The sequence below is a fragment of the Diaporthe amygdali genome (assembly GCF_026229845.1).
Source record: "Diaporthe amygdali strain CAA958 chromosome Unknown NODE_13_length_1014660_cov_65_381101, whole genome shotgun sequence".
NCBI lineage: Eukaryota > Fungi > Ascomycota > Sordariomycetes > Diaporthales > Diaporthaceae > Diaporthe > Diaporthe amygdali.
In genome coordinates this window covers 926,225-952,526 of record NW_026517033.1, presented here as the reverse complement: position 1 = coordinate 952,526, position 26,302 = coordinate 926,225, and the positions used below count along the sequence as shown (strand labels likewise).

General features: G+C 50.4%; 8 protein-coding genes across 8 annotated transcripts; 4 read left to right on the top strand and 4 right to left on the bottom strand.

Annotated features, from left to right (window-relative positions):
* Positions 1–14: 14 nt before the first annotated feature.
* Positions 15–876, top strand: J7T55_003936 (uncharacterized protein; the record flags this gene model as incomplete). The annotated part of the gene is made up of 3 exons (XM_053143294.1): positions 15–402; positions 484–639; positions 791–876. 3 exons carry the CDS (start codon positions 15–17, stop codon positions 874–876), a joined length of 630 nt encoding a protein of 209 aa, XP_052994178.1.
* A 1,173-nt stretch (positions 877–2,049) lies between these two features.
* Positions 2,050–4,449, top strand: J7T55_003935 (Heterokaryon incompatibility protein 6; the record flags this gene model as incomplete). The annotated part of the gene is made up of 1 exon (XM_053143292.1): positions 2,050–4,449. The coding sequence occupies one exon, from the start codon at positions 2,050–2,052 to the stop codon at positions 4,447–4,449; it is 2,400 nt and encodes a 799-aa protein (XP_052994177.1).
* A 1,975-nt stretch (positions 4,450–6,424) lies between these two features.
* Positions 6,425–7,932, bottom strand: J7T55_003934 (cyanide hydratase; the record flags this gene model as incomplete). Its single annotated transcript, XM_053143291.1, has 4 exons — positions 6,425–7,398; positions 7,484–7,577; positions 7,641–7,721; positions 7,894–7,932. The coding sequence occupies 4 exons, from the start codon at positions 7,930–7,932 to the stop codon at positions 6,425–6,427; spliced, it is 1,188 nt and encodes a 395-aa protein (XP_052994176.1).
* Positions 7,933–9,543: 1,611 nt separating this feature from the next.
* J7T55_003933 (uncharacterized protein) lies at positions 9,544–11,119 on the bottom strand (the record flags this gene model as incomplete). The annotated part of the gene is made up of 2 exons (XM_053143290.1): positions 9,544–10,656; positions 10,712–11,119. 2 exons carry the CDS (start codon positions 11,117–11,119, stop codon positions 9,544–9,546), a joined length of 1,521 nt encoding a protein of 506 aa, XP_052994175.1.
* A 4,303-nt stretch (positions 11,120–15,422) lies between these two features.
* On the top strand, positions 15,423–16,472 carry J7T55_003932 (metallo-beta-lactamase superfamily protein; the record flags this gene model as incomplete). The annotated part of the gene is made up of 1 exon (XM_053143289.1): positions 15,423–16,472. One exon carries the CDS (start codon positions 15,423–15,425, stop codon positions 16,470–16,472), a length of 1,050 nt encoding a protein of 349 aa, XP_052994174.1.
* A 484-nt stretch (positions 16,473–16,956) lies between these two features.
* J7T55_003931 (glycosyl hydrolase family 20) lies at positions 16,957–19,211 on the bottom strand (the record flags this gene model as incomplete). Its single annotated transcript, XM_053143288.1, has 2 exons — positions 16,957–19,040; positions 19,097–19,211. 2 exons carry the CDS (start codon positions 19,209–19,211, stop codon positions 16,957–16,959), a joined length of 2,199 nt encoding a protein of 732 aa, XP_052994173.1.
* A 1,441-nt stretch (positions 19,212–20,652) lies between these two features.
* J7T55_003930 (uncharacterized protein) lies at positions 20,653–24,497 on the bottom strand (the record flags this gene model as incomplete). Its single annotated transcript, XM_053143287.1, has 13 exons — positions 20,653–20,806; positions 21,098–21,195; positions 21,323–21,642; positions 21,941–22,157; positions 22,318–22,361; positions 22,428–22,496; positions 22,567–22,699; positions 23,253–23,323; positions 23,377–23,475; positions 23,657–23,753; positions 24,049–24,067; positions 24,175–24,240; positions 24,295–24,497. The coding sequence occupies 13 exons, from the start codon at positions 24,495–24,497 to the stop codon at positions 20,653–20,655; spliced, it is 1,590 nt and encodes a 529-aa protein (XP_052994172.1).
* A 473-nt stretch (positions 24,498–24,970) lies between these two features.
* Positions 24,971–26,281, top strand: J7T55_003929 (cell wall protein; the record flags this gene model as incomplete). The annotated part of the gene is made up of 5 exons (XM_053143286.1): positions 24,971–25,511; positions 25,577–25,782; positions 25,915–25,989; positions 26,097–26,189; positions 26,246–26,281. 5 exons carry the CDS (start codon positions 24,971–24,973, stop codon positions 26,279–26,281), a joined length of 951 nt encoding a protein of 316 aa, XP_052994171.1.
* Between the last annotated feature and the right edge of the window lie 21 nt (positions 26,282–26,302).

The window sequence follows — 26,302 nt, the reverse complement described above, 5'->3', positions numbered from 1 at the left end:
AGACACCGGACATTATGCAGAGCAGCACGGTGATGAAAAGACCGAATGACCCCGTCGACCAGCCTGATGCCAATCGTCATGCAAATCCTAGGCCGCCAAAACGAAACCGTGTTGGGTTTTCTTCTGCTGCCAACACTGACCCGCGTCGATTTGAACGAGAGCCAGCTCAACAGACCAACAAGCCAACTCGGCCGGTCGGGCAGTCACGGCCGTTAAATAGACCATTTTCAGACACTTCAACTGATTCAGAAGGTGATAATCTATCAGAAGTCGCGAGAGGAGACGCCAACACTACTACATATAACTTACCCCGTCCTCTACGAGTCAACATCGGCGGACGCACCTTGACACTTGAGAGCGGTTCTGTATCTTTTTATTCTTCTACTGGCGCTGATGGTAGAGGTAAGGGTCGTATCGTCTGTTCTGCTATATAATCAGCGAAGCAAGACAATCTGTAGGAGACTAACCAGCAACTTTCACTAGTCGTGGTCAGTACTGATCGAAATGGCCATGGAGTACGACGAATCGAACACTCGGCTACACAAAATGTCCCAGCCCCAGCTGTATCTGGGACCGAGAACACGCGTGTAACTTCCGAATCTAGAGAAAGCTTGGCTCTAGCCCCAACTCGTCAGTATGGTACGTTGTCCTTACCCTGCCGCTTACAGAGCTTTCGTCACGTATTAAGAAAAGTGGGTTTCGCAGAGCCCTCTAGGATGCACAACACCAATCGATATCAGTCTTCAACCCGACCATCTAAGGACCAGAGAGATCGAGCTATGGCGAACAGGGAGCGTGCGGAAGCTCAAGCCAGAGCACAACGGGATCGAGAAAGAGCGCAAGAAGCTCAATTCAGAGCCAATATACAGCGCATGAATGCCCACCTAAGAATCGATAAGCAGCGCATGGATGCCCAGCACAGAGCAAATTGGCGGCGTTTTGCAGAGGACATGCGGCGAATGGATGTGGACATGCAGCGAATGTATGCGGACATCCAGCGTGCATGGACTCAAGGCACAGCAACTTCGGGTGATGGTTCTAGGTTCTACTTCAACAATAGTGACGTGTTGGATGCCGATGGCAATGTCAAGGGTAAGCAGTATTCTGCGGGCTTTAGATTCTCATTCTGAAATGGAAGACCGAGGTTCAGACCTTTATCCTGCCGTTTACAGTAAGTCTGGAAACTTTGGCAGAGGGACGTAAAAGTTTCAGGTCTGAACAGTTGAGATGCCATTTGTGGCTGAAGATAGTTATGACGACTTTGAATCCAATGTTTAACAATATCAATGACATATCTCGGCTCTAAACTATACTCTTTATGTGAGAATTTCTCAGCAGAGAGAGGTTTTCTGGGTAGATGAAGTGTGCGTCTAATCCATGCGTCCTGGAAAATACCCGACGTCAACAGACTCGGCCACACTAAACAACGCTCTGCCACACCGTCTATATGTTTCAGGCTGATTTCCTGCCGGTTGTAGGTCGATTTTCTGATGTTTTGATAATCCAAGTGAATGCCCAAATTGGAAGGCAAAAAAAAAAAACATTGTTTCTTTTTGGTATCATTATACATTATTCTTGATCCTGTGATATTTGGAATAGCATTACGTGTTTGAACAATGATGTACAAAATTTATAAAATCTATTTTATTTGTTTAATATAATACACAGTTCTAATAATTATTGTCATCGAAACAAAAATACTGGGTGAATGTACGACAACAACTGCTGCAGTTTTAGTGGTTGCACAACTGGGGCTTGATTTGTAATTTCCAACAAAGCCCCACAGCATTCTTCCACGTTATAGTACCTGTTGGTCGTCAAGATTTTGCCTTCATACATCCCCACCTTCCTTGCGTTAATTTCAGCTACAGCCGGAAGCCAGTGCAGAGACCCTCGATTAAGACGCAATTAGACCTATTCAAACGTCCAAAGGTTCACAAATCGGGAAGATTGGGTTTACTTGTCGCTATCAACCTCGCGCATGTGTTAGTTGTGCTCAACACCCGATGAGGGGATAAAGTATCCCAACGTTGGAAGTGATTTTCCGTTATGTCTGGCACAGATACATGGGCACTGCCCTATCAGCGTCTGCCCCTGGAGCAATCCAAGAAAGAGGTCCGGTTGATCGAGTTTCATTTCGAGGGGGCTGGCGATGACTTCTTCACCAGGGTGATCGACATAGACGAAGAGGCGAAGAGGCCCCTCAGTCTGCGCATGGTAAAGGCAAGCCTACTCGAGCCACCCAAGTTTCGAGCCCTGTCGTACGTATGGGGACCGTCTAAAGAAGGCCGCTGCATCACGTTGCAAGTGCCCCAGAAGGCAGGCCTGAAAGGCGAGTCCATCGAAGATACCACTGCTGTGGCAGAAGAAGAGACACTGGAAAGCTGCGAGATTGAGGTAACCGACAACCTTTTCTCGGCCCTCGTGCACTACCGCACCATGAAATCCGCAGACCAGCAGACCTACTTCTGGATCGACGCTCTGTGCATCAACCAGCGCGACAACGACGAGAAGAGTTGGCAGGTGGCCATGATGCGAGACGTCTACAGTTCGGCACACATGGTCCACGCCTGGATGGGAACCTACCCGGAACGCGTCTACTTCCGGCCCGGCGAGCTTATCAATGTCTTCGCGGCGCTCTCGCGCGAAGGCCTGGCAAGATTTGGATATCGCGCTTGGCGGCCGCTAGACATTCTGGGAACGGCTGCCGATCTGCGCTTCATTGAAATGGACATTATCGAGTGGGTGCGCGGTATCAAGCTTGTTCAGGGCCCATTCAGTCGGGCAAATGGTGATGGGACTTACGAAATCTCAATGTTGGCGCTCGTCGGGTTCTCTGAACTGGCCTTCTGGTGTCGCGTGTGGATCCTGCAGGAGTTGGTGCTCGCGAACGAGATCCTGTTCACGTGCTCTACGTGGTGTATATCGTCAGAAACCCTCTTCACCGCGCTGCGCATCATCATAAAGGCAATGCAAGTAGCGGACAGCTGCGACCCGCTGTCTTCCACACAAGGCACCGACAACGTGCTGCCCTCCGAGAAGCAATGGATTCGTGCGAAGGATACACAGCAGATTTCCATATGTCCCATGCTGGATTTTAGACACGATAGAGACGGGAAAAAGGAACTGTGGGATCTCATCGACTGGAACGCCGTTTCCGGGGGGCTTCAGGCCTCCATGCCTGCTGACCATGTGTTTGGGCTCTTTGGGATTGCAACTGATGTGGAGGAGCTTGGGATTCGGCTGGACTACAGCAGGGACGTCGCGGATATCTACATAGAGCTGGCGAGCTCGTGCATCAAGAAGAGAGGACTCGTGGTCATCACTCATGTCCAGTGGCCTAAAAAAGTGGCCAAGCTTCCGTCGTGGGTACCAGATTGGTCGGCGCTGTCGAGCACCAAAACACTCGCGAGCATCTTGCGTTCGCATGCACCCTTGCTCCCCTCCTTCCTCAAAATACTGTCCAAGCCAGGTGTTGGCAAATATGCTGGACCTCGAGCATACAGGTTCACAGTCTCCTCAGCTGGTCTTCCAGCCCTGGTTGTAGGGGGCAATACTCTCACCACCGTGCAATCTTTTCTGCCGGCCATGTGGAACGCCCGTACAGAAACCTTAAGTCTCATTAGGCGGATCTGGAGCATCCAGGCTAAGCTACTCGCTGCAAAGGACATGATTGAACAGTCTGCTACGGCATACCGAACCGTGGAAGACCGCCATAAGGCATTTGCGAGCACAATTTTCGCTGGCGGCTGGGAAAGCGGGCGAGGAAGTTTCGAGAACCAGTGGTCTCTGAACAAGCTTTTCGAAGGGTATAGGCTGCTTCTTGACCCTGTGTCCGCGGAAACCTCCCTCAACGCCCTGTGGCGCCGTGAGTCACCATCCCGCGAGATGAAGCTCCACAGTTTTTATGCCTGCTGGGAGATCGCCGAAACATTCATGGACAAGGAAAACTCTTACCCTCCTGTAATCGACAGCATTCCAATTGCAGAATTCTGCCGTCACCCCGGTCTGTATTATCGAATCTACTTTGATGACTATGCCGATTCGGTGCTGGGCAACCTCGTAAACGTCGAAGGGGCTAAGGACACGATGACTAGCATTGAGGCCTTTTTGAAACGCGTGAAGGAAGTCGGCAAAGGGCGGAGGCCGTTTTTGTCTACGGACGGGTACTTGGGCCTCGGTCCGGCGGAGATGCAGAAAGGTGACGTGGTTGCATACCTGGACGGCGCCGAAATGCCCTCTATACTGAGGCCCTTGTCAACGGGAGGCTTCACTCTTGTCGGGGAGGCGTATGTCTATGGATTGATGTTTCGCGATGCTGACATGGATGATGACACAGATGGCTTGAATATCATTGGCATATTCCCCTCCTCCAGGCTATTTCCTGAGATTGGAACAGCTATTCATCCATGTCCCAAGGGTGAGCGGCGGGAATTTGTTATTGTATAATGCTAAATGAACTCGAATTCGTCTTAGTCCTTTGTAAAGTATTAGATTTGCTCGGGTGTTCGCTACGCTGCCGTGGCATCTATGTGATAAATCAGTACAGCCGTAGGGCCACACGGCCCCACGGCAGCTGTAAAATCCAATTTCTTTTTTGGAAGTTGAACTAAAGTTCTTGCGTGCAGTGAGATGTGAAAACCATATGATAACGTGTTGTCATTTTTTCTTCTTTCCTTTTCTTTTGCTGGGCAGAGGGTAAGTAAGCCATATGGAGCTCGGTAATGACGTGTTGGACTTTTCGAGATCGCGGCAGTATTACTAGAATAGTCCTAGGGATTCACCCAAGGCTGAGACCGAATTAAGGCTCAGAAAGAGCCATAGGAATGGGGCTCCGCACGGAGTGAGCCCACGTACTAGTTCATGTACTTCATAAATTTTGAAAGGGTACTCTGAAATTCAAGCGGCTCATCATTCGGCATTCCTTTTCGCTTGCTTGGAGCCAGCAGTTTTGACTCTTGCGAGCCCTCTTTGCTGCACAACCGATCAAAGCCTTGATCATGGACTAACCTTCCGAGCTCATAGGGACAATTACTAATGTACCGCTTAGTTGGAATACCCTCTATCTCGATATAGATGTCCAATTTTGATTTCAAAGAGTAAGCCTTTATTTGAAAGTTCCTTGCGGATGGTCTGCCCGCTTGACATCTTTGAATCATCACACCGTCGCAAAGACTTAAACTCTTACAACAAGGCTCGTCAGCTTTGTATTTGAGAAATGCTTGTTGCCCTCTCAGCGGCACTAAGAGGTCGAGAAGGCGGTTTGTAGGGATCATGCGGTACCGAATGACTGTATTACACACTTGGGGAGAGATGTAGAAAGCTGGAAGCGCAACCGATTTCAAGAAGAAAAAAAAGATTGCTATTAGAGTGCTGGCAACCGTCTTCAGCAATACACTACTGTATCGGCCGCCACTAGATTGAATTGCCGGGTGACAGTGGACTTGACATGGGATCTCTGCTGAACTGATGAGATGTCCCTGCGCCCCACAAATGTGTGCAAAAAGTTGGGGGAAAACGCGTTTACCGCCTCGAACGACAACTCGAATCCCATTCTTGTACTTCATGTCAGTCAAGTTTCAGGCCAGTCCATTTCAAAAACTCACCATTCCCTTTTTTTTTTGAACGTCGAAGGTTTGATCAATCGCAGATGATGCTTACAATCGTCACGCGACCAGTGTTCCAGGAACATCGCAAGCTCAAAAAGGCAGTAGCTTTCAGCAATTCCGGACAGGTGTGACAAAGATGTGATACTGAAAGCACTTGAGCACTTATAAATTGTGGATTTCCATGATGGAGAAAGCTGTATTTAACCAATCAAATCCGGAGTTATCAGGCAGTGAAAGGATTTCCCTCATCCCCGCCTCAAAGGCCATTCGTGTGACCTTGGCACTGTGGGCTTGCTTGAGCATGTAACGACATGGACTCATTTTTGAGACCGAAAAGCCAAGCAGGCCTGGCTCAATTGGGAACGCAAATGGACAGCTCAGGGCAAGATTCAACCCTGTTTCCACTTCAGATCAAAATCCTCCACTTGCGAAGGGCTGCTCGCAGAGAACTGATTTGAACTCAGAACATTCAGTAGCAGGTAATATGTAATACATAGCACAATAAGGAGACTGTGGAATGACTCCCATGCTTTCTCTAAGAGCTCGACAAGAATGAAAGTAAAAGTTCGATATGACTGATTAGAGAGTACACGGTTTCTGGTTGGCGCGATTCTCTTGAAACTAGGCGCCCGTTGTACAGCTTCTGATTAGTTCTCTAGCTCTCGTTCATGTATTAAAAAGAGTGAATCTGACCAAGGCCAGATGATAACGAGGCTATCACAACTTCTTTCGCGGCACCATTTATATAAGAATCATGCTTAGTAAGTTACAGAGTAGAGATATCCTTGCTTATGCCAATGCTGCCCATTGTTCCCTCACAGGTCATTTGGTACTTTCGAAGTCTTGGACGCGGGGTCTCGCCTGCCAGCAACGCCCTGGCCTTCCCTCTCTGGCTTGGGGTCGAGCGGCTTGTCAAGGCCCAACCGATGCGCCGTGGTGTACGTAGCGATGCCTCCATCCGGATCAGCCTCCGTGACGAGCTCCTTCCTGCGGGTGTCCACTAGTAGTCGAATGAGGTCTGGTCGCATGTAGTGGCCGGCGAAGTCGGCCAGGACCTTGGTCAGGTGCGTCTCGTTTAGGTCAATGTCCACAAAGAGAAGCCCGTCGAAGTCCTTCTCTGGCTTCACGACCAGACTACCGTCAGGGCGGTAGATGCGGGCGTGTCCATTGTAAGGAGTGGGGTCGGTTTCGGGCTCGACACCCTCGGGGGTGGTCTTCTTGAGTCCCTCGACACTGAGGCGCTGGAATGGAGCCAGGGTCCAGGTACCGGTCTCGTATGCATACGCTGGCGTGACGAAGTCGGACGCGGTGTCTGCATAGTTCGTCGCGGGGTCAGGCGCAACCTGACGCTCGACGCCGGGATAGACTGGCCAAGCAGCAATATGAATCTGCTCGCCTTGGGCAACGTTGAGGGACTTCAGGAATGGGTTCATGTTCTCCCAGCAGTTGAGCTGGCCCAATCTTCCAAGCTCTGTCTGTGTAACAGACTGAAAAGTGTCGCCGGACCCGTCGCCATAGACGAGCTTCTCGACATGGGTAGGCTTGATCTTGCGTCGGTGGTTGATAATGTTGCCCTCCGGGTCAATAAGAGTCTGGGCGAGGTACAACGTGGCGTGGTCGATCTCGGAGAAGCCAAGCGAGACATAAATCTGATTATCGCGGGCTGCACGACGAATTCGGCGCATTTCTTCAGAATCAACTGGAAGAGAGTTCTCCCGGTACTTCTTCAGCATCGGGAGTGACTGCAGGTAGTTGACTTTCCACATCCAGTAGGGGTAGCCCGGGATCCCTGCCAGGGAATTAGTGTATGACAGTGAGACTGGGGCTCGAACTTGCAAAGAGAACGAGTTCGCCAAGGAGGATATCCTACTCACAGACTTCAGGGAAGGCAACAAGCTTGCAGCCAGCTTGGCCAGCTTCGTTGATGAAGTTGACAGTCTTCTGGACGCAAGCCTCGAGGTCGAACCACTACGACATGTGAGCAACAGGGCCATGAGAGATTTCGTAGTGTCTACAATGCATCAAACTTACTCCTGGCTCCGAGGTGACAGCTGCAGCCTTGTACTTGGTGATAGGCATCATGAAGGGATTGCTCAAAATGAGTTTCTTCGACTGTGTAAGAATAGATTGTTTGTCCTTTGTGAAGCTTTCGCTGAAGTGTTTGCGGAACGAGGATGCTTCTTGAAAACTCAAAAGGCGCTGCTTATGCAGGACTCATCTTTAAATACATTCTCATCCAGTGTAACACAAAGATTGTTGGGGCTCATCAACGTCATGGTCTCACGAGTTCGACTGGGCGCTGGTTTGGGACACCACCACGCATCGGGCTCTGGTGTGGAAGAATCCCGAACACAGTTCTGCAACATGCCGTCAGGGCTTCGATGGTAACGCGGCTTCTATGCACCAAAAGCCTTTTCGGGACTGAGTCTTCCGCTGTCAGACCACTGTGCCTTGGGTTATTTGCTCACTGAGAGAATATCAATGGAGACCGTTTTATGGGGCCCACCAGTTCTACTTAGCTGCAGCTGCGCATCAAACACTCCCAATCTGTATTCGGCTATGAGATGATCGTATCAACTGGGATTACTTGATGTCAATCTGACTAAAGTCTAATATTGCTGGTGGTTGGCACATCTGCTACTAATTATTGCGCGACCTTTGCCCCTGTGGACCTCTCCGTGGGCCTCTGCCCCAACCCTTTCCACCCGAGGGTTCGATGACATCTCTGAAACATGTCACCACTGAATCAAGACTGAATTTCACATCACCGGACTACGGGGCCGGCCGATAAACATGATCATGTCATCGAACGCGTTCTCGGACCGGTGCAGACTCGGTAAGTTCGGCCCCACGCCCGGTCTTTGTGTTCAAATCCCGGCCGCATGAGCCCGATCAAATGCCGCTCGTGCCCACATATTTACGTCTTGCGAGCAATACGCGCCAGTTTACCCATTCTCAATTGACATGATAGGTGCCTAGAGACGGGAATTTATTTTTGCATGGAGGTCGACCAAACGGCGCATGGAACTACCCGCTCAGGTGGCCAGGGTGCCAATCAAGATGCGCGCACATGCGTATGCTCCCTCAGGTGCGTGAGATAATGGATGGCTGATGTTTGCGGAGAAAGGAACTTGATCCCCACTCTGCCACAAACATTCTCTGGCCTCTGATGAAGACCGGGACGCCACGCAGATCGCATCCAATCAGGCCCTGCGTCCGTACTACCACTGGCTCAATTTGCCAACCGGCAAGGTCTAAATGCACGTTTCGATCAAGGACTCGTCTAGATAAGATTCTATGTTTCTTTGCTTGTGATCTTTGTTTCTAGGGCGCTGGACCAATCAAGAGCACTGGGCACGTGGGCTACCTAAGTAGCGCAGAGACAAGATGCGCCTCAGACCTCCGGGAAACACATCTGGACGAGATGAATATGACAAGCCGTATCTGATTGCAGTTTCTGTTCGGACTAGCGGCCAGGAGAAACACTTGTCCATCATATTGTTACCATGATTACAAGACCGAAGCAGTAGGCCGTGTTGTAGGTTGGTGTCTCATCAGGCGGGAAGCAAGTGGTGTATGCAGAGAGGCCATTGTATGTTCGACCTGCTCTCCGAAGATTGGTTCTTGTATCTTTGCAACAATCACAGGATCAAGATGCTGATGGGCTAGGTGGTGGCCTGACAAGTTGGCCGTCTGTGAATGAGGAGTGATGGGGGATCTACGTTTTCTGGTCATACCTACGTTAAAAAGTGGAAACAGTTTACGCAATCAAGACAGTTTTCGCACATTCAAAGCAAAATAATCGAACTGGTGTCTTCACAGCAAGCTTAGTTGATCACTGACAAGATAAATCTAATTCTCTTGCTTCAATCACCCAACTGCCGTCATTTTGTTTTCCCACCATTCTAAGGATGGCTGCGAAACAAAGCTCCAATTACTTCCGGCTGTCACTTTGAGTGCCTCTCGCAGTCTTTCCCCTCCTCTCCCCTGTTGAGCTCTTCTCATGAGGTACCGCGCTCATGTTCCTATTGCTGTTCTTGTTTGTCGTGGTGCTGCCAACCCTGCTTGTGGTGTTCCCAGACCTGCCGACATGCTGAACGGTAGACTTAGTTGAAGCTGATCCACGAGAGCGGCCACTGCGTGGAGACGGGGCTTGTGTGGCCGCTAGAGGTTGAGGAGCTGCAGGAAGAGCTCTCTCAACCTGCGCAGTCGGTGGTGGCAAGCTTTGGCTGGTGCTGTCCGCTTTCGTCGGGTTCGTTGGTTTGGTGTGCTTCGCCATTATCGTGTCTTCTATTCTGACTGGAGCAGGCCTTTGGGGGGCTTCTCTATCAGAGAATGCTGATTCTCGTCGCGGACCCATCTCCTCCTTCCATTCAGACACGAGCTTGATTTTCTTGCGCTTTAATTCGTCCGCCGCGGCGCCCGGACCTGTCCTCTTGCCTTCCACAACGTAGGCAAATAGACCCCCTTCATCTAGCATGAAGTCCTTCAGCACATTGGCGTTGCCGTCTACCATGCTCTTGAGGGCGTGTTGGATGAGCAAAGAATGCGTGACTAGGATGATGCAGTCGCTGTCATCCATGTCGAAGATGGCATTGTGCAATCTTTCTACCCTGGCCCTCATAATCTCATCTGTGGTCATTCTCTCGTCTCTGTCCAAATTCTCGTCTGTCTCAATCCACTCATACCCATGAGCTCCGCCTTTAGTAGGGGGCGGTGGCTCTATAGGGTTCTTTGCGCGAGTGTATTCCCTCAGTAAAATATCTGGGCCATTTCCTGTCCTCTGTTCGAGGAGTTCATCGAGAACGTGGGCTTTTCCCGATGGAATGCCAATGCCTGCGAGCGCGTGCTCGAAAGTCATCATGGTACGATATAATAGACTGACGAAGGCCCTCTTCGGCATCATGAACCCCTGTTTCTTAAGTTGTAGCAATTTCGCATTTGCATCATCGGCCTGCTGAACCCCTCGCTTAGTGAGCGGTGGGTCAATAATGCAATATTCTTGCCCTTCATATGTAAATATTGGCTGCCTTTTGTACTCGGGGTCCTTCGAAAAGTAAGTTTCTATGTTCGTGCATGTTTCAGGTGAGTTTTCTCATTACCTTTGTCCATCTCAGGACACCAAACACTTTCTTCCACACATTGTGATCTGCCTCTCCGTGCCGCAGGACGTACACGAGTTTCTGGCACTTGCCATTGTCCTTGTTCGCATTGTTGAAGTCCCTAATAGATTTTGTGATCTGATGTCCGCAGAGTTTGAAGCTCGAAGACGGTTTGTTTGCAATTGCTTTCTTGAGTCGTAGCTTGCACAACAGACATGGCTTTCTCACCAACGCTCCATTTAAGCCCATGCTTTCTTTATCTACCAGGGTTTTGGTTGTCTCCTCCTGAACAATACCCGCAGCGTTGAGAATCCTCTTGAAAGTACGCCGTATCTGGAAGCTATTATAAGGCTTCCCGTCATAGCCTGCCTTGAACCTCACATTCAGGTAGTCTCCGGTCTTAGCCATGATTGCAAAGCCTCAAGTGAAAGTAAAAAAAAAGGGGGGGGGTGTGATTTCTTGTTGGAAGGGATGTGTTGGAAGAAGTCAATTAGCTGATAGCTGCCATTCGAGACATTCCAGCCTCTTAAATCATCGATGGGTGTGATTTCTGTGGCCTCATAGCTGCAAATCTGCCTGCAGTTCCATAACCTTCATGTAGTGATATAAATAGTCCGCTGGCCGTGGTCGAATGGTGGTCTCTGAGCGTTGCACGAATTAACCAACAAAGGGCGCACTATATGCTACGAAGAAGCCAACGCTGGTTTCGGGATATCTGATTGGATGTCGCATGGTCTCAATTTTCCCGGCTGAAGCAAACGACCTTGGGTGGCCTGATTGTGTTGGTGCGTTGGTGTGTGAGAAATGGCCACCGGTCAGGCCGCCCTAACAGCGTCCCCAATGGCCAAGGCCACGGATGGGAGTTTGGGGCCATGTCACGCAAGATGGGAGTCGACTTGAGAACTTTGGGAACCAAATTCTCTTTTCAAACTCTGATGCACGATATATCAACATGAAGCCAAATCCAACCAGAATGACTTTGTCATCGTCATCAGAGGATACTGACACCCTGGCCAGCTGATGCCTGTGGATTTTGTGAGGTTGCGTAGGTCCCTTGAGACTAGCTGCGATAGGCCTCAATCATCATATCAAAAGATTTGACGGAGTACTCCTCCCTCGCCTAGGCACCGGGTAATTTGATACTCTGGCCTGTGTCTGGTGACCATGAAGAACATAATCCGCGCCCGCACACCTCGTGCATTTGCACATAGCTGGAGTGATCCGAGTCCTAAGTCTCGCGTGTTCTGTCTATTCATTGAAAATGATACCTGTGAGTTCAATTTATCAGTTCCGAAGTTTGGTCTCCAGTGTTTGCCGTCAGTAGTACGCGGAATTTTGAGCACGTGCCTGGTCTATACATGGCGAAGGGAGCCAGCGAGCCAGCGAGCTTTCGTTTCCTAACTTCTTCAATTTTCTCATATCAAGAGATATTAGCAGTGATATATCTTTGATTGGTATGAATATCTGGAACAGCTATCACCAAAGGAAAGGAATGCACTGCGATTGCAAACCCTATTAAAGTAATGGGATTCTGGCTATGAATTTTCCTACCCTTCATGGTGTTATGATGTGATAAGTCGAAATTCACCTTCATTATCCCCTCTCTTGCATTCAGGTAGAATTTTGATCATTTACTTAGGCGGTTTTGGTAGCAAGTCGCATGGTGTTTGGCTCTGTTGTATTCCTATGGCGATACGGCATCTACTCACGTATGAGTCAACGTCAGAGATCAACCTAACTGTCGCTGGGAAGCTCTATATCTCTTATGCACATGTAGCAGCTGTGTTGATTGCTCGATTTCCCTGTCTATAGTCTCAGTGAAATCCATTGCAATCCACAAAATTCTCAGCGAGTTCTAATTCCTCAATATCTTCCTCAAGAAGACCTTTGTGGAAAACTGGAGGTGACTATACTCACAGTAGACAAAGGTCTTCCAAGGGAAGTATTTCGCATGCGTGTTCGAGTCATACGATGAAATAATGTGATGCTTTTTCCGGAATGGTATTACTTGTTGCTTTGAACTACGGCTGTGTTCCCGCATCCGGATCCAGACAAGGACCACGTGAGATACTAGTCTTAATTCCAGATAAGCAAATTCAATACAATTATCCAAGTTAACAAACGATGTGAAAGCTCAGTACTTAGTAACTCGCAGCCTGTGCTCACTTGCACCGGGTCATCATTTCGCCCACAGCTTCACTTTCCCTAACTCGGTTCAACAACACAAATACGTTTTACATCAACGTCAAGTGCAACGAGGACATCTCGTTTGGAGACAGTAGAGTGCGTTGAACAGCAAAGGTAGGCATGTCCACTTCAGCTGTGTCGAATGCGCCAGGGACGGTTGGGTCTTCCAGCAGCGGGGAAACCCTGGCTAGGGCCCAAGCTATAACAACGGGTGTGAGTTTCAAGAAGGAGACAGTAACCCTTCGGACACTCGTTACTATACAAACATGTCCTCAAGGGTTCAGATCCCGTTTAGGATATCACGCCAATTTTTACATTACGCGCCCCAGCAGCGTAGAAAGGGAGATCGGACATATCACAGCCTGGCGTATTTCCAAACCGACGGGGGCTAATCGCAACATCAATCCGGGATACTGGTTGGATGAGTGGTGTCGTCCAAACCTTAGATTATATAATGACAGTGACAAGGAGCTAGCCTACTGTTTAAGGGCCTTGTATGGTACAGGCATTAACAGCTCACCCGAGCCATTGCGACGCATCAACAGCGATGAGGTGAAAAATTCGCTTCGCGACACAGGCCATGATCTTGTCTTTATACAGTCAATATACATCAAATGGCGCGAAGACCCAAATGACGAACAAACCGGAGTAAGTGATTGTTTATTACTTGTTTATATTGTTTCTCTGTATTACTAACATGCAATGATTCAGTACAGTGGCAGCGGCCTCTGTCCAACGTTTTTAGACAGTTTTTACAGACTGTTGGGTAGCCAGCTGTTACCGAATTGGTTCTCGTTCAATGGACCAATTACATATTTACTACTGCCTGGTCTACCATTAGGCGCCCCAGAAAACGACTATTGGAAACACCAGCAGCAAATATTGGGTATGACTGGGGAACAATTGGATGATCACGTTTTCGATCGTTTGACGGAACTCTACCAACGTCCGCGGTACGGATATGATTGCTACGTAAAATCCTCTCCAGTTGCATCTGCAGGTATTACAGTATTTGGTCGCACCATTGAGCCTGAAGACTGCAATCCAAGAGCAGGGGACCGTATACTCTTAGCGACAGATGTGCAAGCGTCCGATCCTCCTGTGATTCACTCCTCTCCGAGCCCCCTCAGACACCAGGAGAGGGCCCCCAGCAATGACGACGAGGAGACATGAACAGCATGTACGGTTTCCAGAGGCAAAAGCGATAAGTTTTTGAAGGTTTTGCTTGGATTCAAGCCCTTCTGTCTACTTGACGTGCTGGTTGCGGGTTGAAAATTATGGTCTTCGATGTCCTTGGTAGGGTTGAAGGAAGGGACGCTACGTGGGCCATGCTGCATCACAGCTGCTTTGACGCAACAGCATGACCGAATCGAGAAGGGGCTACTGAGTCCCTTGAGCTGGCCCTGCACAAAGTCGTCACTAATTGGCCTCTACCGGAACCTTTGGTATTTTGGATCGGAAGGAGCGAATTGCGAGAATGCTGGGTGAAATGCTTGCGGTCCGGCCAGCCCCATAAGTTTACGAAGCTATTCCGGGATCCCAACTGATAATGAGAAGCACCCACATCATGATACCCTAATAATGAATAGTTGAGATTTGTTTACAACTCTTATGGAACCATATCCCATTGCACAATGAATTAGCTCGAACGTAGTGTTGAGGGTGGGCAAGTGACCACTTCAATATTGCCGTTTGAAGCTCCACCCACATTCGACACCTTGGCGTTGTGTTTCCTGGGAAGAGGCTCGATCATGCAGAACTAGCTACTATCCCATCATAAGCCTCTTGAGAATGTCATAAACTTTAGGCTTGCTTGCTCTCTTCTGAATAAGTGGCGCCGGATTTCAACCATGGCTTCTACCGCATATATTTAGGCACTTAGTGATCGCAAAACGCGAAACAGCAATGACCTAATAACTGTAGAATCTGTGGCATTATCAGGTCTGATACCACGAGATTCTATAGTACTCTTGCTTCTAAGATGCACTTTGCAGCGCTGAATCTTGAGGCTGAGGCCATAATTAGACGTCGACAAGATGCTAAGTAAGCGGACATCTTCATTTTTCAAACCAGCTCGACGTCTCACAACGAACGTCTTTTGAATGTCTCGCGTGCTATATAAGCTGTCCTTCTCACGATTACTCCACATGAATGAAGGTGCTTGAATCTGAGAGTCGTGTTGAATAGCTATGGAGCCGCCTGGGCATGGCGAGCAATTAAAGACGGAAATCAGTCCACCGTCAAGCGTACTGACAATTGCAAGTATCGCATGTTGCCGAATACATATTTCATATGATGTCACTTTCAATATACACGACTCCAATAGTTACTAGGGCTAAAACTGAAGGCTGCTTGATTGCACTTTCGGATCAAGTGACTGAACCGTCCGGCAAAACCTCGGGAGATCTCGCTCAACATCTGCGACTAGTACAGACTTCGAACGTTCAATTGTCCGTCTTACATCTCCTCATTCCTACATTTACACACTAAATCTCAATACTCTTGACTCCCAAATTCGGCACCTATGATGGCATCACACGGTCTACTGGAAGTCGATTATATTGAGATCAAAGTCATAGTCGACAATGAAGTCGACCCCATCTCACCATCCAACAACCCCGCTGTACAGTACACCGGGTTCCTCCAAGGAGTTTCGCTGGACCGACTACCCTCGGGAGATGACAGAGGGGGCGCGGTGGCCGAGTTGAAGATGGGAAACATCTGCTGCGGAGCCCATGGACTGTCACTCATGATCACCGCCAAGAAAGGTGACGCAACGCACACAATGCTGTTTGACACTGGCCCGGAGGAGTCGACATGGGAACGGAATGCCACGCGAATCCGCGCTAACATCGCCTCGATCGAGCACATACACCTGTCTCACTGGCACCGCGACCACTCAGGAGGGATGCTCGAGGCCATACGAATGATAAACGCGTCCAAGATACAGAGAGGAGTCAACACCAAGCCTCCCAAGGTCGTTGTCGATCTGCATCCGGACAGACCGGACTACAGGGGCATGATGACGCCCGACGGCACGATCGTCAGCCTAGAGGCAGATCCTGCTTTCGACGAGATTAAGGACGCTGGTGGGGTTTTACTCAAGAAGAGTGACGTGCATCCTGTGTTGGATGGGTTCTTCCTCACCTCCGGCGCCATTCCTCGCGCGACTCCGTATGAGCTCGGAATCAGAGGCGGTATGCGATTCAGCGAGAGCACTGGCAAATGGTCTTCAGATGAGTCCATTAGCGACGAGCGACTGGTCATGTGCAACCTCAAGGGCAAAGGCCTTGTCGTCTTCACAGGCTGCAGCCACGCTGGTGTTATCAATGTTTCCAAGCATGCCATTGATCTTGTGCAAGGAGTACCATTATACGCCGTGGTTGGAGGTTTCCACCTGGCTGACAACCAGCCTGAGAAGTTGGAGTCTTCTCTTGCAGACCTCAAGAGCCTGGGACCTAAGGTACTCATGCCCGGGCACTGCACCGGATACAAGTTCAAATTTCTGATTGAGCAGGCCATTCCTGGTATCCTGGCTCCCTCATTTTGTGGTACAACGTATACCCTAGTATAAGGAGGGATGAATAAGGAGGAGGTTTCACACCCAGAATTAGCATGAATGCCAATGATAATTCGTGATCTGCCGAAGAGGCTGACAACCAAACGAAATCAATGACCGAGCATCTTCTTTCCTGTACTGAATGTATTTATGAACACACGAAAGACATCACGAATTGACCTCCTAGCATCTGGGGCAAGTGCCACTCAGTCAAGATGATAATGCGAGCTTATGGAAAGCATTGGTCGCTCCTAGTATGCTTCGGCTAAAGTGTACAGTACTTGAATAGAGTCTTGTCCTTTTTGTGGTACTTACGGATAGGGAGAGTATATGATGATGGCTTATCATCTGACCTGTGTTTCAGGCCCTCTAGGCGCGTTGATGACCGTCTTAGCGGTAAGTAAATGTTTTGCAAGTTTGTGATTGTGCATATACACCTAAGTTATATACATTGTGACGTATGCACTTAACAGTCCGGCCTTTCCTCGAAGCTTTCCCATCACGCTGTCGAAGTCAAACTGAACCCACCCAGCGTCCCACTCCATCCACTTCCTTCTCCGCCGATCTTGTTCAAAGGAGCCTCAAAGGCGATCTCCGCCCAGTGGAAGCTCAAGCCATTGTACCCAATCTTGGTGAGAAATTCTTCCTCAGGCGCAGAATTGACGGACGCATAGGTCCTGTTCCCTCGCGCGATGATGCTCAAATCAAGCGTCTCGTTCAGAGGCAGCGAGGTGTTGAGACGGAAGTAGTTGCCGCCAGCGAAGAAGGTAATATTCGGCGTCAAAAGGAGCGTAGAGTCGCCACCAGTCAGCAGCGTTGCGTTCGAGGGAAGATCGAGCGACGAGATAGTCAGCCCGGAGAGTGTGAGTGTGTAATTGCGTCCTTTGGATGACAACGGCGTCACGACCGAGCAAGAAGGCGACACTGCGAGCAAGGATCCACTGGATACGCAGTCGGTTTCTACGCTGAAGCTGTTGGGCGAAGCGTCTGCGAACGAGGCGTTGCCTGCAAAAGTGTAATTGAATATGACCTCGCCTTCAGAAGGAATGGTGCGGTCGAGGTTCTGTCCGGGTACGGCAGGATGTAGGGTCTCAAATACGTTGCCAAAGTCTGCCTCTGATAGGTTTCCTCCCCATTGCTTGTCGGCGAGGGCAGGGATACCGTCACGCCAGGCGTAATACGCTTCGGTATACACTGATGTGTTGGCGCCGTAATCATTCCACATCGGGACGATAGACCCCAGGACGAATGGATTGGACTCGGGAGGGTTTTGGGACGCGTTCTTTTGATCGAAGACATGTGGACGCCAATAGCTTTCGTCTGGCGGCGTGCCATAAAATGTCTTGGTCAAGTTGATGTGGTTCAAGTATCCCCCTGCAGGAGCCCACTTATTCACGATGTAGAAATCGTCATTGGAGTTGACCACGGAGTAGTTGTTCAGTATGTAGTCGAAATAGGGGTTATCCTCGAAGAATTCCCAGTGTTGAACAGATACGTTTTGATAGATGTTGTGGTACGTGTCGTTGTAGACCGGTGGGAACGTGCCCCATATCCTAATGAACTTGCCTGATTCACCGCCGACATAGCTGGCCATGGCGTTCACGAAGGTATTGTAGTCGGCCGATGGTCCGGTGTACTCATCTGCGCCGATGGAGACCACCTTGGTGTGGAACCAAGGAAGGAACTCGCCCCAGATCGTTTTCATTGTTGGAATCGTCTCAGGATGGCTGATATTCAGAAGACTCAAGTCACCTGAATATCCCAATTCAGGCTTCCATTGCACAATGACCAGTGCGTGACCCGGTGCCTCGATCTCCGGAATGATGGTGACACCACGAGAAGCACATGTCGATTGGATCTCGTCAAAGTCTTCGCGAGTATATGACTCGTTCTTGTACTTGTTCAGGCCCGCAAGTGCTTCAGCGTCAGACCACAACCTAAATCTAGCATACAACTCCAGAGAGCGCTCTTCGGAGTAAATTGCCACATTGTTGTATAGGTTGTCGCTGAGGTGAAGGTGGAATGTATTCTGTTTAAAGAATGACATGTACGAACACAGTTCCGTGATAAACTCTTTGGGGTAGAAGTGGCGGCCGGCATCAAGCATCATGCCTCTAGTAGCCCATCCAGGTGTATCTGATCCGGAGCCCTGTTGGATGGACCCATTGTTCAGTGTGGCTTGTTGCAGGACTGTCCGCGTTCCCCACCAGGCACCGAGCGGGCTGGCACCAGTGATGGTGATCGCGTTCGAGTTCACAGAGATAGTGTAACCTTCTGGGGACGGGTCTCCTGACGCGTTGAGATAGGCGCTTGGATCGCCCAGCGTCAGGAAGATGCTATCGGACGTGCCATTGGTACCATTGGTGACTGTCGCGTCGATGTTGAAGATGTTTGCCAGATCATCCGCGAATGTTTGAGCGAACTCGAACAGAGTGGGCGGGATCAAGGTAGCCATTGAATCATCCACGGACGAGGCATACTGGGCATCTACCACGATGTTTTGGACACTGGACAAGTCATAAGTCCCGTCCGACACGCTGTACGGCAGTGTTGGTATCCCGAGAAGATCGCCGGCAACGTATGCTGTAAGAACCTGTCAGCGGGGCGAACTGATTTCGTGGCGGAGGGCTTCAACCAACATGTTGCCCAAAGGCCCGCGAGGGCCATCTTCACAGGCGAAACTTTCATTGCCACGCTCGTCTTTTCTGTCAGCCACGACAGAACCTTTTGCGTAGATACAATGGTGAGGTCCATCGTGTCAACCTGAGGCTGGCCAGCTATGGCTGTTATTTATCCGGGCCTGTCACCAGTCACGAGACCCGGTCGCCATCAACGCGAAGAATCGTCATCGAGCATATCCTGGACTGACTCCGCACTCCAGAAGCGTTTGTTGGGGTAACGTTACCGGTGATCTTGAACCTTGAAGTTGCCTAGATAGAACCATGTGGGGAATGTTCCCCTGGCTAGACTTGTTCGTGATTACATGCGCAGTACCATCCTGGCGGGCACCACCTTGGATGAACTGTTATCATGTGGGAGGTCCGATACGAACGCGTAAGGTCGTACCTGAGACCTCAATATGGTATAGCATGTAGCCATGGTGCCATGCCTATCTCAACGTCCAATGGCGCGAATCATTCTGCCAGGGAGCGGCCCGTCGCCCGGGGTCTGATGCCGAATGCGGACTGGGTGCCGCGATCATTTCCGAGCTGCTGTCCAAGGTGGTCAAGCCCTAACCCTCAGGACGACATAATTTCCTCTCTAATGCGTCCGGCTTGAGCTTTCTAATGGTATGTACTGACCCGTATCAGGTTGAGTAACTTACTGATGTCACTATGCTAGTCGCCTGTAGGCAGGTCAGGTAATCTGGCGTAACTGCCCTGCAGAACAGAACTCGCTGATCATTGAGGAGGCGGGTATGGCAGGCATCAGAGAACAACCTTGGAATTGAGACATCGTGAACTTTGTCAATTACCTGCAGTCAGTGTTTGCATGCTTCCATGACTGCAGGCACTGTTTTGATGAGCTGTGAGATCGAGATTCAAGGACTTGTATTCACAGATCTCTCATTTTTCTCAAATTGGTATTTTCAATTACCGTCTCTACATGATCAGGCAATGTTGGGTGCCACAAATAGCTTTAGTAACTGAGGTGATTGTCATTACAAGTGTTCCAGACAAGGCTGCTGAGTCTCGAAATATTGTACAAATGAGACATATGCGCCAGGTTCTTACATGTAATGAGGCAGGCTAAATATTCTTTTTGCCACGTGTTTTTCAGGTCTTCTACACTGACCTCAGAATGAAAGTAGCTTTACTATTATTATACTACACAATCATCGAGCCTTAGTTTCAAAGAAGTCTCTTTCATCGGGATCTGGATCAGTCGACGAAGTACCTGGCTCCGGCTATATAGCATAGATGAAGTGTTTGTATATATTCTACAACTCAGAGTCTGAGGGCGGTTACCCTGAGATTCTTTACAACCTCAAATCAATGCTAAAGGCTGACTTGCTGCTGATCTCACTAGTATCCGGTACTTATTGGCCGAGACTTGACCCTTGAGCTGAATATCATGTTTAGTCTCAGCAGTTGTTCTGCCGCGACTGTAGGGGCTTGTGCTATCTTCCTCAAGCCTATTCCACAACGACTGAGCAGTTGGGAAGGTTCACAGGCCAGAAGCAAACGTCATACCTTCAAGTCGTATTCCTTTTGGTCAGCTCATTTTGGGCTCGAACGTCGCGAAACTCAAGACAAATTGTTTGGACACCAAGGCTCTGGTTGATGTGCTCGATACTCCGGTCACTCGTGCCATCAAGATCTTGGACAGCGCCCTTGGCGAAGAGTCGGCTGGAGACCGTACCGTGCCGAGCCCGCGAATCTTACAACTGAATCAAACACCAGCCCAGAATCGGGTGCCACTATTGCAGAGGGCTCGGACGAGCAGCTTGGGGTTACTGTGAAGAATCTCTTGGACAAGGTTCAAGGTATCATAGACAGGTTTGGGTATGTTCAATCTTCTATTCATACTACTTCTCTACTTGTCCTATTCTATTGTGGATGAGATATAAGCATCATCGGTGATTCATTTTCGTCCTTGCAAGGCAGCAGTGAAGATCAAGATTCCCGGCAGCGACCAACCCATGCTTGTTCATGGTTATTTTCTTATCGGGAAGTCCCCTTAGTGCCGAGCAGCGCTGGCCGACACCCTGCAGGAGCCCGAATCCAAAGAGTTGATTCTGCCTACCAAGTCTGTCAGCACATTGGCCTACCTTTTGAAATGGTTGTGTACTCAGAGCATTCTCTCCGACCACCCGAAACTCCATGTATCTTTGCTGTGCTCGGCCGAGCATGTCGGGGCCAAACCTGATTCATCTCTGGATGTTCGCCAGCCATATGTCCATGCTCAAGCTGAGGAACCACGTCGTTGATATTCTCGTCCATGAGATCAACGACTTCCTCGATTTTGACCAGCGCAGTCAGGGAGAGATCGATGACACTCGCACCGTGATGAGCATTCTCTGGCCTGGCATGGATCGGAGCCAACGTCGTATGGTTCACGGCGACACCGAGATGTGACTTCGCATTTTGATATTGGATTAGTTTGCGAATCCAATGGTATGCACTACTCCAGCACTGGTGGGGATGTGGTGAGTCCGCTGTATATGAATGCTTGCCTTGCAGCGCTATGTCAAGCTTCAGTCAGTACTCTCCTCCATCTGTCTTTTGTTTCAAAAGGTTGGTTGGGGCTTTGGAAACTGACTCTGAGGAATGTAGTATCAAACGAAGGCTGAAGCTAGACGGCTCAGGGCAGGCGGCCTGTCTCGCAACTTTCTACAGAGACTACGCTCCCCACGCGATCGAGAAGAATCATTCCATGGGAGATGATGGATTGATCGATTTTTACTCCAACTTCTGGTTAAAGGCGTGGAAGCAACACGGCACACAGTGGGGCGTCTTTGCAAGATCAAGCCGTAGACTTACCACGTCGAGGACGGTACAGATTCGCGTGGCAGCAAGGGCCGAAAAGTGACCGAGACACGGAGGCAGTAAATCTGATCCGGAAGAGGCAGATCGATTGTGGGACACAGGCCGTGCTCTCCAGATCTGCCATGAGGTCTCGGCCGATCATATGCGTGTTTTTGAGAACGAGCCACGCCACAAGCCAGGCCGTGCGGACCTCCAAACTGCCTTGGTTCTCCTAGAATGTATCAGAGCTCACTCTGTCTGACTGCCAAGTCATCAAATCTTTTTTGGAGTATTGAAGGAATTTTATTTGAGTCTCGCCACGTCGGGTCCGGACCAATAGTTCACACGCGCACAAATTCTCAAAGCGCATGCATTCTGCCTTGTTTCCGTACAAAGCCTGCTCGCGCTCGTCTGGCCTCCACTAGAGCATCCGGCTCTGCCGAGCTATGTTATGACACGTTTCATTTGCGTATCTCTAATTTTCCGATTGATTCACAGATACTGGCAATAATCTCATCGCCCTCAATTCGCAATATTGAGTCATTGGCGTATTGACCCAAGTCTCTGAGGCCTGTCCATCAGGCAATGCAACCGTGGACTGAGACAGAGAGCCTTCCATCGCCTTTCTCGAAAGGCCATACCGTAATAGGAAATCGATGCAGGCTGCTGGGGCGCCTTACGATTTGGGCCGGGGACCCGTCGTGCCGGTGCTGCGACGCCAGGGGCGCGGGTGTGACATTCGGCACTGGTTTCACGTTTCGGGGCCAGCCGACACTGTCATTCCACCAGCATGCGAATCATGATTCAGTCTACAGCAGAGAGAAATGGTGTCAGGTCACCACAGATGGCGTTCGCGGGGTGATGGTCTAGCAACACGGCTAGTGTAGTCACCGATCGCCTGCCACATTGGTACATGTGCATGCGATTCGACCACGACCCCACGGGCGCTAGATGGGAAGATTTGGAAGCCGAACAATTTCATTTTGCTCACATCAACTATTCGCTTCCCACATCGTTTGCGATAGATTCGAGCTCTGATTTAGGGTTTTGTAACACGCGTATCTAAGAGGATATCACGAAAGTCAAGCCGGGGTCCGTAGGGGACGTTGGGGTTATTCGTCCCTTCTCCTGCAAGGCACACTCAAAACCTACTCGGGCAGCCCCTTCAAACAATGGAAAGGCCGACATCGAAAATCACTGTGCTGATTCTCTCCAAGTCTTGAATTCCCTTGTGAGTGTGTCATATATGGCGCTTGCACACACCACAACTGGGCCTGCCAACTCTGTAAGTCGCAACACATGTGGATACAGATTCAAACGGATTTACCCTAGGGTAGTCATTGGTGCGACTGGAACACCGCTCAAAGTCTTTCCACAGGGCAGATTGCGAGCAGAAATCTGCTAGAATAGCGATCAGAACGGCGTCACGGAGTCTGTGAATAGCGACTAACATCTCTGCCACAACGAGAAATTGACGATATACGCAACACCGAATAGGAGAGATTGCGAGGCGGTGCGAGAGAGCGATTGCAACGTCTTGGCTGTTTCTGCTGCTCAAGTACCAAGCACGGCGATTAGGTTTGATCGACGTTAACCATAAAGAAAAACATATACTGGAGACATGACGTACGATTGGGGCTCTATATTGTCGCAAAGCACCAATCCGAGTGTGTTTTCGCGGAGATGGAAACATGGAATGAGACGACACGTCCAAAGATGGAGTGACTCCACGCCGAGAGATGCCAAACATGAAATCGGGCAAGACGAAGACCATACTCTGGCCACTCATCTCGGCGTGTGCGGCAGATGTGAGGTGAGACCCTGAACCCTAACGTGCTGTCAGGTAAAGGCCTCGGCCGAAATCGTCTGCCATTCGCATGTGCATTCCATGTCATCGCCACTCTCGTCGTCCCAAGCACAGCGAGAAGATGGATGGGAAGACTTGACTGGCCCGCGCGGTCTATTTTTGTGGTTCCTAGTCTGCCTCACCAAGCGAATCCGGGCGCCCAGGCGGCCAGCGAAGCCTAATGGAGCAGACGAACAGAGATCCTAGAACGCGCCAGGGAGGGGAGCCCAGGTGGCGGTGATCCCAGAGCCTTGTGTGACTGATCAGCAAAGCTTACCAGAAAATCCTCGCATGGACTGTAGAAGGGGGAAAGCACAATGAGCAATGCCTTGTGCTGTGTTTCTCATGGATTTCCGGATGCGGTTTAGCGATGGAAACACATGAAGCACGGATTTGAGACGACTTCATCTGCAGCATTTCGCTCTCGGTAGACAGCCCTTCTTCGAGGCTGTCAACTGTCAACGCAATTCTGGGACGACCGGGTCAAGTAATTTCAAATGCGATGAACAGTCCACTGGCTTACTTGGCAATCGATGCGTCGACGGTGGGATGGCTCAATCCATCCACTGATGCGGCGACCTGGAGAGTTGACAGGTCGAAGGCGGACAATATAGGCAAGTCGGGAGGAAGATGGCGGACCAATCGCAAGTTGCCGGCGAGCCAAGTGCCTGGGTTGTCTGGATCTCCAAGCCGTTCCCCAGCGATCGCCCTTAGTCCCGCAGCCATGCTGGGAGCGACGTGGGGAGCCGCCTTGACCCCTACCGAGACCTGGTCGTGTTTCGACCGATCTTCCAACACAGCGGTTCGACAGACAAGCTTGGATCATAGTTTGAAAACTTCCTTTGCGCTTCCAGATCTGGGAACGTCAAGCGGCAGGGGTATTTCCTGCGTGCATCGAAATCTAGAAACTTGTCACATATTCGCGTGGCTGTGTTTATTCCTAATGAGGAGAGGTTGGGAGAAGTGCGGCTTCCAAGATGTCAAAGAAGGCCCGTTCGTTGCGACTCAAAACGTCCAAAGAAAGCCTCTCAAGATGGGACTATTTATCTCGACGGCATTCCCTTCGAGCTACTTTTCCTCCCTCGTACTCGGCTCATCACTCTTTCGATAACAGTTATTAACCCTTCCTTCTCCTTCATTTCCGCGGCACTGGATGCCAGTTAAGCCCAGGCGACTTTAACAAGTAATACCAAGCAACCATGAAGTTCACACTCCTGACCACGCTCCTGGCGGGCTCCGCCATCGCGGCTCCATCATTGAACAAGAGGGATCTGGCGACGATCCAGCAAGCCATCGGCTCTGTCCAGACTGCTCTTGACGGGCTCGGAACAGCAGTCGACGCCGTCAACGCTCAAGACCCCAACAGCGTGACCGGCATCCTCGGCGCGAGCACCAACGCACAGAACACCATCAAGACCGCCACCACGCAGATCCAGGGCACCGACGCCTTGTCCCTGACAGACGCCCTGTCCCTGCAACAGACCGCCACCGGCCTGACCACCTCGGCCAACAAGACCGTCCAGAGCCTCATCGCCAAGAAGCCCGTCTTCGACCAGCTCGGTGTCTCCTCAGTTGTCGCCACTCAACTCCAGGACCAGAAGACCTCTGCCTCAGCCCTCGGTGACGCCGTCGTGCAGAAGATCCCCGCCATCGGTCAGAGCATTGCTCAGCAGTCTCTCGGTCAAATCAACACTGTCCTCGATTCGGCCATCCAGACCTACTCCGCCGGTGCAACGACTGGTAATTCTTCCCCCCTGCAGAAAGATTTCTTATTTGTTTGGTCCCTGAAAGCTGACTCGAAATAGGTGCCGCTACTGGAGGTGCTAGTGCTAAGCCAGGCAACGGAACTTCGACCGCGGCCCCCAAGGCTGGATCCGGCTCAGGCACATCCAGTGCCACTCCCAAGTCCTCCGCTGCTCCTAAGGCTGGTGGCGCTGGCAGCACTTCCGGTACTTCATCGAGCACCCCTGCTGCTGCGCCAGCTGGCGGCGCCGCAGGTGCTGGTGGCCTCGTAAGTGTTCACCGATGTTTCAAGCAATCGCCTGGCCCGAGCCCAGCCGTAAAGCCGTACACGGCAATGGTTTGGCTCGTATCCGGACTTGGATTCTTCGAATCACATTGCTAACTTGGGATTTTCTTCTAGGGCGCTTTGTTGGGTGGTCTTACGGGAGGCGGAGCTGGTGGCGCCGGCGGTGCGGCTGGTGGCGCTGGTGGACTTGTAAGTTCCCCGATATCACGGTGAAATGGCATTGCGATTTGTACTCAGCTTTGCCGGCTGGCAAGTGCCGACTTTGAGCATGAACAGAGTGCTAACGACATACTCAGGGCGCCCTCCTGGGAGGCTTGACTGGCGGTGCGGGTGCTGCCGGAGGAGCGGCTGGCGGTGCTGGTGGTGCGGCCGGTGGAGCTGGTGGACTTGTAAGTCATCTTTGATATTCTTCCTTCTCAAGGTTCCTCAACTAACATCATCTCAGGGTGCTCTCCTCGGAGCTCTCGGCGGTGCTGCATAAGCGGTTCGCCCTCAGCTTGGT